Source organism: Oncorhynchus kisutch, linkage group LG20 (genome assembly GCF_002021735.2).
Source record: "Oncorhynchus kisutch isolate 150728-3 linkage group LG20, Okis_V2, whole genome shotgun sequence".
NCBI classification, from domain to species: domain Eukaryota; kingdom Metazoa; phylum Chordata; class Actinopteri; order Salmoniformes; family Salmonidae; genus Oncorhynchus; species Oncorhynchus kisutch.
The window spans coordinates 10,143,377-10,155,822 of NC_034193.2; the positions used below are offsets into that span (position 1 = coordinate 10,143,377).

The following is a 12,446-nucleotide window of genomic DNA, read 5'->3' on the forward strand; positions in this document are numbered from 1 at the left end:
TAATAGTACATAGAGGGAGAGAGAGACACGTCACACTTCTGTAATAGTAGATAGAGGGAGAGAGACACGTCACACTTCTGTAATAGTACATAGAGGGAGAGAGACACGTCACACTTCTGTAATTGTACATAGAGGGAGAGAGACACGTCACACTTCTGTAATAGTACATAGAGAGAGAGAGACACGTCACACTTCTGTAATAGTACATAGAGGGAGAGAGACACGTCACACTTCTGTAATTGTACATAGAGGGAGAGAGAGACACGTCACACTTCTGTAATAGTACATAGAGGGAGAGAGACACGTCACACTTCTGTAATAGTACATAGAGAGAGAGACAGGTCACACTTCTGTAATAGTACATAGAGGGAGAGAGACACGTCACACTTCTGTAATAGTAGATAGAGAGAGACACGTCACACTTCTGTAATTGTACATAGAAAGAGAGACACGTCACACTTCTGTAATAGTACATAGAGGGAGAGAGAGACACATCACACTTCTGTAATAGTATATAGAGGGACACGTCACACTTCTGTAATAGTACATAGAGGGAGAGAGACACGTCACACTTCTGTAATAGTACATATAGGGAGAGAGAGACACATCACACTTCTGTAATAGTACATAGAGAGAGAGAGAGACGTCACACTTCTGTAATAGTACATAGAGGGAGAGAGACACGTCACACTTCTGTAATAGTACATAGAGGGAGAGAGACACGTCACACTTCTGTAATAGTACATAGAGAGAGAGATATGTCACACTTCTGTAATAGTACATAGAGAGAGAGATATGTCACACTTCTTTAATAGTATATAGAGGGAGAGAGACACGTCACACTTCTGTAATAGTACATAGAGAGAGAGAGACACGTCACACTTCTGTAATAGTACATAGAGGGAGAGAGACACGTCACACTTCTGTAATAGTACATAGAGAGAGAGATATGTCACACTTCTGTAATAGTACATAGAGAGAGAGATATGTCACACTTCTTTAATAGTATATAGAGGGAGAGAGACACGTCACACTTCTGTAATAGTACATAGAGAGAGAGAGACACGTCACACTTCTGTAATAGTAGATAGAGGGAGAGAGAGACACATCACAATTATGTAATAGTACATAGAGGGAGAGAGAGACACGTCACACTTCTGTAATAGTAGATAGAGGGAGAGAGACACGTCACACTCCTGTAATAGTACATAGAGAGAGAGATATGTCACACTTCTGTAATAGTATATAGAGGGAGAGAGACACGTCACACTTCTGTAATAGTACATAGAGAGAGAGAGACACGTCACACTTCTGTAATAGTAGATAGAGGGAGAGAGACACATCACACTTATGTAATAGTACATAGAGGGAGAGAGAGACACGTCACACTTCTGTAATAGTAGATAGAGAGACACGTCACACTTCTGTAATAGTACATAGAGAGAGAGAGACACGTCACACTTCTGTAATAGTACATAGAGGGAGAGAGACACGTCACACTTCTGTAATAGTACATAGAGAGAGAGAGAGAGACACGTCACACTTCTGTAATAGTACATAGAGGGAGAGAGACACATCACACTTCTGTAATAGTAGATAGAGGGAGAGAGATATGTCACACTTCTGTAATAGTACATAGAGAGAGAGATATGTCACACTTCTGTAATAGTATATAGACGGAGACAGACACGTCACACTTCTGTAATAGTACATAGAGGGAGAGAGAGACACGTCACACTTCTGTAATAGTACATAGAGAGAGAGATATGTCACACTTCTGTAATAGTACATAGAGGGAGAGAGACACACATCACACTTCTGTAATAGTAGATAGAGGGAGAGAGACACGTCACACTTCTGTAATAGTACATAGAGGGAGAGAGAGACACGTCACACTTCTGTAATAGTACATAGAGGGAGAGAGAGACACGTCACACTTCTGTAATAGTACATAGAGGGAGAGAGAGACAGGTCACACTTCTGTAATAGTACATAGAGGGAGAGAGACACGTCATACTTCTGTAATAGTAGATAGAGAGAGACACGTCACACTTCTGTAATTGTACATAGAAAGAGAGACACGTCACACTTCTGTAATAGTACATAGAGGGAGAGAGAGACACATCACACTTCTGTAATAGTATATAGAGGGACACGTCACACTTCTGTAATAGTACATAGAGGGAGAGAGTCACGTCACACTTCTCTAATAGTACATAGAGAGAGAGTCACGTCACACTTCTGTATTAGTACATAGAGGGAGAGAGATGTCACACTTCTGTAATAGTACATAGAGAGAGAGATATGTCACACTTCTGTAATAGTATATAGAGGGAGAGAGAGACACATCACACTTCTGTAATAGTAGATAGAGGGAGAGAGACACGTCACACTTCTGTAATAGTACATAGAGAGAGAGATATGTCACACTTCTGTAATAGTATATAGAGGGAGAGAGACACATCACACTTCTGTAATAGTACATAGAGAGAGAGAGAGGTCACACTTCATCCAGGAAGAGAGAGACCATTTGCCTGACATCCACATTAAATGCCCCATACATGTCAGTGAAGTGAAACAAAGTTTAACCAAACAATCAGTAGGCAAGGCAGGCAAAAAGACCCCTATTAACAACACACATCAAAACCAACCTGACACCAGGTGACCTGGAAAGTACAGTGAAGATAACCCAACCATTCCTCTGTCCTCCCAGACAGCGTCTCTTTCGTTACCATTGCAGCATTGACATAACAAAGCTACTCAGATCTCCACAAGCGCTTGGCTTCCACTAGATAGCATAGCCACAATGCCATTCTCATTGAAAGCAAGTCTAAAAATCGGGTAGATCTGTTCTATGCTTCCTGTTTCTTTTTAGCATCTTTTACTTTCGGTTTTGTACACCAGCTTAAACCAGATGAAAATAATATATTTTGGGGTTAAAAAAATATATTTCACAGCATTTTAGATGGTACAATAATTATCTACACAAACTGAAATTAGGTGAACAATTAGAATTTTAGCAATCAGGAAATGGCAGAGTGATTTCCGCATATTGCACTTTTAAGGTTATGTTTTTAAAATGACATTTTATTAAGAGAAGAGAAATTGCTGAGGTTTATGACTTTTTGGTTGTGGTAACTAATGATAACCCAAGTGCTTAGGAAGGCTAATCATGTGAGGAGTCCAGGGTTGAATTCATTAGGGACCATCTCAGCAACACATTTAGTCAACAGTTGAACAAGACGAAAGAAAAAGGAAACCACACACTGCTCTAGATAGTATCACTGATATTTAATAAGGTTACATATCGGCCTCATGGCCTTCGTCAGAGCTTTTGTGAATTTTTTTATATTAGCACCCTTATGTGGACCTCGCCCCTCCCACAGCCGTTCCACACATTCAAAAGGGTTGGAGGCGAAGGAAAACAAATAAGTGCTGCCAAATATAACAACATGCATTTCATAAATATTTAAATAAAGTGTGTAAATAAGACATATGAAACACGTCTGTAAAACCACAATGAGGACATGGCAAGTTTTCATTAATCATTGGGTACATCGTATGAAACACGTCTGTAAAACCACAATGAGGACATGGCAAGTTTTCATTAATCATTGGGTACATCGTATGAAACACGTCTGTAAAACCACAATGAGGACATGGCAAGTTGTCATTAATCATTGGGTACATCGTACGAAAAACATCAGACTAATCTTAAATAGGGACATAATTCATGTTCAAATTCACAACATAACATACATAGGCATTTCATCATTAAGTCCTTTAGGAAATAATATCTGGAGGGTGAAAATCCCAAAACATTCTCTTATTATTAATATCACCTCCCCTGTCTGATATCTTAACTTTCTCTATGCCACAAAATCTACCTATTTGGTAGCATTTATTTGTTTTCCTTCACCTCCAACCCCTTTCGATGTGTGGAACGGATGTGGTTGGGACGAGGTCCACATAAGGGTGCTCATTTTTTAAAATGTATCCCAAATGACGAAGGCCGCGAGGCCGATATGTAAGCTTATTAAATATTAGTGATACTATCAAGAGCAGTGTGTGGTTTCCTTTTTCCTTCATAAGTCCAGGTAGTCCCTCCCTGTTTCCGCCAGTTTTCTTCCGTTTGGTGCCTATTGAATATGACCCAGGTAGCCCGGTCAGGTAGCCTGGTCAGGTAGCCCGGTCAGTGGTCCAGTAGTACCTTGTTCTGGCCCAGGACCCGGGCCACCTCCTCCAGGTTCTGTTGAGAGATCTTTAGGCTCTCCTCCTCTGACACACAGCCCTCACAGGACAGACAGGCACTCAGCAACACCTGCTGCTGAAGGGGAGGCGAGGAGGCGGGGACCTCTCTGTTGGCTACATCTGCCTCCGGAAGGGAGCTAACGCCTGCACCACTCTGCTTCTTGTTGCACTGGAAATGATCAATCAATACATCAATCAAGGTTAGAATTGGACACGATATAAAATGTTTGACTATCATATGCTAAAAGTAACACACTCAAACAACTGGGACAGATACTCAGCAACACCAGATACGATTGGAATGACAATTCTGTTGCAGTGAGCCACTTCCACACTGCACAGTGAAACCACAAACATTACATGGGCTCTCACCTGTTTAGTGCAATTCTCACACTTCTCCTTGCGTCGTCCCATGTTCACTTCTGACATTATTAAATGATATGGCTGTTGGATTTCACACAAACACAAGAGCAAGGTCAGTGAGCCATCCAACTCAACAGTAGACCTAACACTGCATTATCCATCCAACTCAACAGTAGACCTAACCCTGCATTATCCATCCAACTCAACAGTAGACCTAACCCTGCATTATCCATCCAACTCAACAGTAGACCTAACTCTGCATTATCCATCCAACTCAACAGTAGACCTAACGCTGCATTATCCATCCAACTCAACAGTAGACCTAACTCTGCATTATCCATCCAACTCAACAGTAGACCTAACACTGCATTATCCATCCAACTCAACAGTAGACCTTGAATCTTCACAACACCTCTACACATTCTCCTTGGGCAACTGCCCACTACTAAGATCCAAACTAAATTGCTAGAGTTTGTTTTTGTGTGTGTGTGTGTGACTCAACTCCACCCAACTTCTACATTGTTAACCCTGTCCTAACCAATCAGGATCATTCTTCTTATCTCAACAGCAGCATATTATAATGATTTTAAACTGCCTGTTGAGACATAACAGCGTCCTGTCATCACGAAATAGCACACATAATTGCACCAAATGTGTGAACAGGCAGGCGATAAAGCTGTATTCTTTTATATGCTATTACATAGTTATCATAATGTACCTATGTTGATGAAGACCCAAAGCATCTGTGCTCTTGGTAGGCTACTAAAACAACAACAACAACAACAACAACAACAACAACAAATGAGTAGCTGGCGCCACATGTTTCATTTATTTATAAAGTATCTCTCGTGCTAGAAAAGGACGGAGAACCCTGGGCTACTGTATTCAATATTGGCTTACATATCATACAGTAACTATAGACACAAATAACATTACGATATATAATAATAATCTACTATTATAATTGTCTGATATATTATGCAATAAATGGTAAATAACGGTTGATGCATCTGTGAGAACATATAGGCCTATTATGAGGAACAAATTTAAACAGCAATTGTGGTGGAAATTAGTATTCATATCCTGGTAATATGGTTAAAGGATCTATTATTATGCTTTCTGGTAAGTTTTAAATCCCTAACTAAACACTCATTGGAGGCAGGAGAAAAAAAGATTCCTTTCTTATCATCAAATGTGTCATTTCTTGCTTGCCTAAAAGACAACCTTGCTCTCCAGAACCCGAGCGTCTATGAAGGCGACACAAGCTACATCTATGACGTCTATACCAGGGTCCATCGTCAGCCACGTATTAGTAAAATTGTATATTTCAATAAATACGTGAATATTCTATCAGTGCACTCACCGGTTGGACGTTTTCTACTGTTCTGCTTTTAAACAAAATAGTTCAAAAACATTTCAAGAAGAAAGGGGGAGTTAGAGCAGTGTTCTAGAAAGCAGGTGATCTCATAGAGTTTGCTCAGCAATATCTGGAGCGATTACCGTACAGCTGAAAGGCAACAATGGTCAACATGCGACTCGGCCACGGTTTCGGTCACAAGACCTGCTAATGTTGAAATGAGTCCGGGGTTCCAGACAAGTTTTCACGACGACTTGACTTCAGAATACGTGACTCCATTGTGTTCACCGGTCATTGAAGAGCGCATGCGTAAAACCTTCCCCGCCTCGACAGATATCGTCATTGCTTTTTGGTACACCAGAAATTCCAATGGAACGCTGCGTTTGCTTTGCAGCATTGCGTTGCAGAATCAGTTGTAGCTTCTTCTGTGTGTTGCACGTTGGATTTCCAACGTATGCATCAAATTGTATGCGTAGACTTGACATAAATAGTATATGATCAAATAAACAGAAAATAAAAGAGACGGTGCGTTTTTTTCTTCTATGTTTTTGTGTGATTTTTAAAATATCAGAGACACAAGATGTTAGAAATATTGGGCGGATTCGATTATGTTTTTTATTTATTTTATTTATTATTATTATTTTTTTAAATTAATATCAAATCAATACATAAAGCACATGAGGGAACACAAGCATACATAGATTACAAACAATAGACAATCGAGCTAGGGGGTACAATATCACATTACAATTACACAACGACCTTAAGGGACATGCATATACTTACAGTTCTAACAGTTTTTTTGTTAGTAGAGCATTTAACCGTCTTAAAATACAGTTCAATTTCCTTTTGTAGGGTACGAAAATGTGGTTTTCTGTTTGTAAATTTACATTTGTGTATATGAAATTTGGCCAAAAGAATAATGAAATTAATTACATAAACATGATTCCGCTTATTTCTATTGTATGTAAAGAATCTAAACAGTACATCTCTCCACAATAGTGTAAAATCTTCATAAATGTGTTCAATTATAAACCTACTGATGTCTTGCCACAGTTTTCTTACATGCATATAATGCCAAAAAAGATGCACAACTGTTTCTGGGTGGTCATTACAAAAGGAGCAATTTTAGTTGATGTTTTACTTAAACTTCTTCATATAGTGGTTGGCAGGATAATATTTATGAATAATTGGATTCGATTATGTTACTGTGCGACGGTCACGGGCAAAAGCGGCGAGGGAGGAGCGCCACAGTTTCAAACCCAGAGGTGCAATATTGCGAGACTTCCGGAAACGCTTGTGAAACAAACCAAACAGACCGTGCTTGGTTTTTAGCCTTTGACAAATCAATGAGATTTTTTTTTATTCCTAGTTAATAGTTAATTTTCTCAAAATCTAAAGGCACGACCTAGATTCGAGCCAATGTCTTAAATAGTTGAACATGTTATTACTCGGGTCTCGTGAAAGTAATATACTTACAAGTTTTCATTTTTGGTTGTTGTCGAAAACAACATTTTATGAAAGAGTGCCTTTGAGTTGGAAGGCCTGCACATGCGCACTTTGGCCTGAGACGACTGTTAAACGTGTAGATGTCCGACGTAAGAGTTCATTTTGCCAACGTCCCCTACAAGTGTGATTGGAGAAGCAGTTTTAGCCTATCTTCATACTGTACTGTCTTTGGGAGCGCCCGTCTCAAATGGAACAGTAATCTCCCCTGCTCAGTCATGTTGTCAACACCACAGCATGGTGCACTGTTCGGGAAGATACGAATCTTTTCTATAAAATATATGTTAGAATTTTCAAACTAGTTTCACTGAGATGGCAGTCAAATAGTTTTTTTTAATCATAAGCAATACATTTTGCACCAGAAAACACATAATCATACTCATTACTCCACGTGCTTAATTACGTACATTTTGTTATGGGTTTATTTCGCCTTCACTTTGAACGGGGCACCTGGCTCACGCCCGGGAGGCAGCTCAGCTCCAAAACGAATCCAATCATCTTTCACCGGGTGCCAGACACGCCTACCCGGGCACCCGCGAAACACTAATCGAATCCCCTCATTGCAACAACGTTAAACTGCTCATGTCATCATCCAATCAGTGAAGACTTACCCCGGAAGGAAGCAACACCCCACCCACCGTGTGTTGTTGCTGTAAAATGAAATGAATTGAAACTTCTCTAAAAATTGTAAATGTAAATTTCACTATCATCAATCCGATTTGTTACATTGTTTCCGGTGCGTATAATTTTCGGGAATTTCGTTGAAGAGTGTAAGGTAAGACAACAATTAATATGTATGGATACACATGATTTAATTCAAAGTATCATATAGGCGAGATTATGAGTGATCGTAAATAGTCTACCATACCGTTCTTCGATGCTCTGGGTTAGGATTGTCTTTTAGGGGCTTTGGCACAACAACAACAACAAAAACATACCCGCTGGGGATGTAGGTTTAATATTAATAATAAGGTATGGTTACGGATGAATGCAATGCCGGATGTTTGAACCGGGAAATAGTTAGAGATGAGTGAATGTGGAAGCAGTTCTGAAGTACAAAAAGCCCTACTCCTGACAGACATCCTCCCTTCTCCCTGTTTCCTTGAAGTAACCACTGACCTATCATAGATATTCAAGTGTAAGCAACGGTTCTTCTATATTACATAGCTTTTGCCTATCCTTCCTGTATACAACTGTAATGTCTGTCTGGCAGATGGGGTATATGCAGGTAGAGGAGCACAATTCCAACATGTTACATCTGAAAAGGTCACCTGGCATCCGCTCCTGGTCGCTGCTTGTAGGTAGGTAGGGCGTGTGTGTGTGTGTACATTTTGTGTAAATATTTATCTATTTGTTTGAATGCAATGCAATGAAATAAAGTGACCCAGCATTTGGTCATTTTTCTGATAACAGGTATTGCGTCCATTGGCCTGGCTGCTGCGTACTACACTTCAGGTACAACCCAATTTACAGGCATCACCCTACTACAGCTCAGATATAACCCAATTTACAGGCATCACCCTACTACAGCTCAGATATAACCCAATTTCCAGGCATCACCATACTACAGCTCAGATATAACCCAATTTACAGGCATCACCCTACTACAGCTCAGATATAACCCAATTTACAGGCATCACCATACTACAGCTCAGATATAACCCAATTTATAGGCATCACCATACTACAGATCAGATATAACCCAATTTACAGGCATCACCATACTACAGCTCAGATATAACCCAATTTATAGGCATCACCATACTACAGATCAGATATAACCCAATTTACAGGCATCACCATACTACAGCTCAGATATAACCCAATTTACAGTGTCAGCCTCTCACTGCTTTTGTTGAATACAGAAACAGTCTGGTACCTAGGCCAGTCATCATTGACATAATTAAGACAGATTTCCTGCCTGTCTCTCACCCCTCTGTTTTCTTGTCTTTCCAGACAGTATCCTGTGGAAGCTGTTCTACGTGACGGGCTGTCTGTTTGTGGCCATGCAGAACATGGAGGAGTGGGAGGAGGCAGTGTTTGATAAAACCAAGAATGTGATAGAGCTGAAGACCTTCAGTCTGTACACTCTGATTCTCACCATGTGGAGGAGAGGCCAGGAGAAAGGTGAGGAACATCATCACGTAATGTGTCCTGTACTATCACTCTCCTTTAACAATATGGGTAGGATGATGGGATGAGTTTTTAGATCTGGTAAACCCAGAGGTCTTCAACCCTGGTCTTGGAGATCTATAGGAATTTTGCTTCACAAACTCGCCCTCTCTCTTCCCGTCTCCCTCCCAACCCCTCCTCCCATCTCCATCTCTTCCCCCTCCTTCTGCCTCCATCCCATCCCCTCCCCCTCCTCCCATCTCCATCCCATCCTCCCGTCCTGTCTCCGTCCCGTCTCTGTTCCTTCCCCTCCGGTCTCCCTCCCATTCCCTCCTGTCTCCCTCCTGCCTCTGTCCCTTCCCATCCCCTCCCACTCCTCCCATCTTCCTCCCGTCTTCCTCCCATCCCCTCCTCCCATCTGTCACATCCCCTCCTCCCGTCTCCGTTCCCTCCCCCTCCTCCTGTCTCCATCTCCCGTTTCCGTCCCCTCCCCCTCCTCCCGTCTCCATCCCCTTCTCCTGTCTACTCCCAACCCCTCCCCCATCTCCTTCCGTCTCCTTCCATCCCCTTCTCCCGTCTCCTTCCATCCCCTCCTCCCATCTCCTTCCATCCCCTCCCCCATCCCCTCCTCCCGTCTCCGTCCATCCCCTCCCCCATCTCCTTCCATCCCCTCCCCCATCTCCTTCCGTCTCCCTCCCCCATCCCCTCCCGTCTCCTTCCATCCCCTCCCCTCCCCCACCCCCTCCTCCCGTCTCCTTCCATCCCCTCCCCCATCCCCTCCTCCCGTCTCCTTCCATCCCCTCCCCCATCCCCTCCCCCCGTCTCCTTCCATCCCCTCCCCCACCTCCTTCCGTCTCCTTCCATCCCATCCCCTCCCCACCTCCTTCCGTCTCCTTCCATCCCCTCCCCCACCTCCTTCCGTCTCCTTCCATCCCCTCCCCCACCCCCTCCTCCCGTCTCCTTCCATCCCCTCCCCCATCCCCTCCTCCCGTCTCCTTCCATCCCCTCCTCCCGTCTCCTTCCATCCCCTCCCCCATCCCCTCCCTCCCGTCTCCTTCCATCCCCTCCCCTCCCCCACCCCCTCCTCCCGTCTCCTTCCATCCCCTCCCCCATCCCCTCCCCCGTCTCCTTCCATCCCCTCCCCCACCTCCTTCCTTCTCCTTCCATCCCATCCCCTCCCCTCTCCCCTCCTCCCGTCTCCTTCCATCCCCTCCCCCATCCCCTCCCCCATCCCCTCCTTCCATCCCCTCCTTCCATCCCCTCCCCCATCCCCTCCTTCCATCCCCTCCCCCATCCCCTCCTCCCGTCTCCTTCCATCCCCTCCCCCATCCCCTCTGCCGCTGTCTCATCCCCTCCACCTCCTCCCGCCTCTTCCCATTCCCCTCCTTCCATCTCCCTCCTCCCATCTCCCTCCTCCCGTCTCCCTCCCATCCCCTCCTCCTGTCTCCTCCCAACCCCTCCCCCTCTTCCCGTCTCCCTCCCATCCCCTCCTCCCGTCTCCTTCCATCCCCTCCCCCATCCCCTCTGCCGCTGTCCCATCCCCTCAACCTCCTCCCGCCTTTTCCCATTCCCCTCCTTCCATCTCCCTCCCTGCTTCCTCCCATCCCCTCCGCCTCCTCCCGCCTCTGTCCCTTCCCCTGCCTCTCTCTCTCTCCCATCCCATCCCCTCATCCTGTCTCTATCTTTCAGTGGTGCTGGACATGAGGCACCTGCGTGCCGTGTGTGTTCAGGAGGAGAAGGTGCGCTACCTGGGAAAGGGTTACCTGCTGGTGCTGCGGCTGACAACCGGTTTCTCCTACCCCCTCACACAGAGCGCCACCATGGGGGGACGCAGGTACGACTGGGTTCTGGAGGGGGACGAGATAGGGTCTTGTAATAGATCTAACATGGAAGATGCTGTGTTCAAGGATCAGATCACAGGTTTCCCAGGATAGGAGAATATTGTAGAATATTCCAAGAAGGGTATGGAGCAGAAGTATAATCAGCCACGCTGTCTATTCTTGATCACAACTCGTTGTTTGATCATTTTATTTCTCCCTCTTTGTCAGTGATGTGGAGGCAGTTGCTTCGTTGCTCAAGCGTTTCCTGGGTCTGGAGGAGCTCCAGTGTCACTGGGAGCAGGAGGAAGAGGAGGAAGATGAGGAAGATGACCTGGACCCCAGCACTGACTCAGAAGAAGAGGGGGACTTTGAACCCTCAGTGCAGTAGTGATGAGGAGAGGAAGCCACTGTAGACTTGAAATGCACACAAACATATTTTACAGCATTTCGTAGTAGTATTATCCCTGATACTGTAAATGGCCTGAAATTTTTATTTATTTTATTTTATTTTACCTTTATTTAACCAGGTAGGCAAGTTGAGAACAAGTTCTCATTTACAATTGCGACCTGGCAAATACTCTCTTGAGTGGTCGTTTTCCACAGAAGATTTAAACTAAATCATAGTTTGGTGTCTGGCCTGTTCTTAAAAAAACAATTATCATTACTGTATAGTATCTGCGTTACACACCTATCCTTATAGTTACAGTGCCTTTTTATTTAAATGTAATCAGTATTTGTGTGGAAAAACTCAAAACTTCCGACATGCCAACAGGATAGGCAACACATTGGTGTGTTTGAGACCACCCAAGACCATGACTCTGCTCACTACAACCATCCATCTGAATGCATGTGACCATAAACTATAATCAAGCATGAAGAATTTCCAGGGATCAAGTTAAGAATATTTATAAATGTCAATACTTGCATGTTCATGTGTCTGTCAGCATTCATAGGTCTTATTGCTAGGGCCGAACAGAATCCGGGAAAGACGAAACATCTTAAAAACATCTTGAAAACAAAACATCTTCATCTAATCT

General features: G+C 43.6%; 2 protein-coding genes across 4 annotated transcripts in view; one reads left to right on the forward strand and one right to left on the reverse strand.

The window, feature by feature from the left end:
- Positions 1-6,280, reverse strand: part of LOC109883680 (nuclear prelamin A recognition factor) — a 40,203-nt gene extending 33,923 nt beyond the window's left edge. Inside the window, exons 1-4 of one of the 3 annotated variants that reach the window (XM_031798959.1) lie at positions 5,978-6,280; positions 5,333-5,376; positions 4,624-4,695; positions 4,211-4,420 (exon numbers count right to left, since the gene is read on the reverse strand). In XM_031798959.1, the coding sequence (XP_031654819.1) occupies positions 4,211-4,420; positions 4,624-4,680 (267 nt within the window). In that variant the 5' untranslated portion in view covers positions 4,681-4,695; positions 5,333-5,376; positions 5,978-6,280. Of the gene's footprint in view, positions 1-2,651; positions 2,889-4,210; positions 4,421-4,623; positions 4,696-5,332; positions 5,377-5,977 lie in introns of those variants that run through there. The other 2 variants (XM_031798958.1, XM_031798960.1) reach the window with 2 other exon arrangements.
- Positions 6,281-8,073: 1,793 nt separating this feature from the next.
- cybc1 (cytochrome b-245 chaperone 1) lies at positions 8,074-11,895 on the forward strand. Its single transcript, XM_020477918.2, has 6 exons — positions 8,074-8,252; positions 8,691-8,778; positions 8,891-8,932; positions 9,434-9,604; positions 11,279-11,423; positions 11,638-11,895. Exons 2-6 carry the CDS (start codon positions 8,691-8,693, stop codon positions 11,795-11,797), a joined length of 606 nt encoding a protein of 201 aa, XP_020333507.1. The 5' UTR covers positions 8,074-8,252; the 3' UTR covers positions 11,798-11,895.
- The last annotated feature ends 551 nt before the right edge of the window (positions 11,896-12,446 follow it).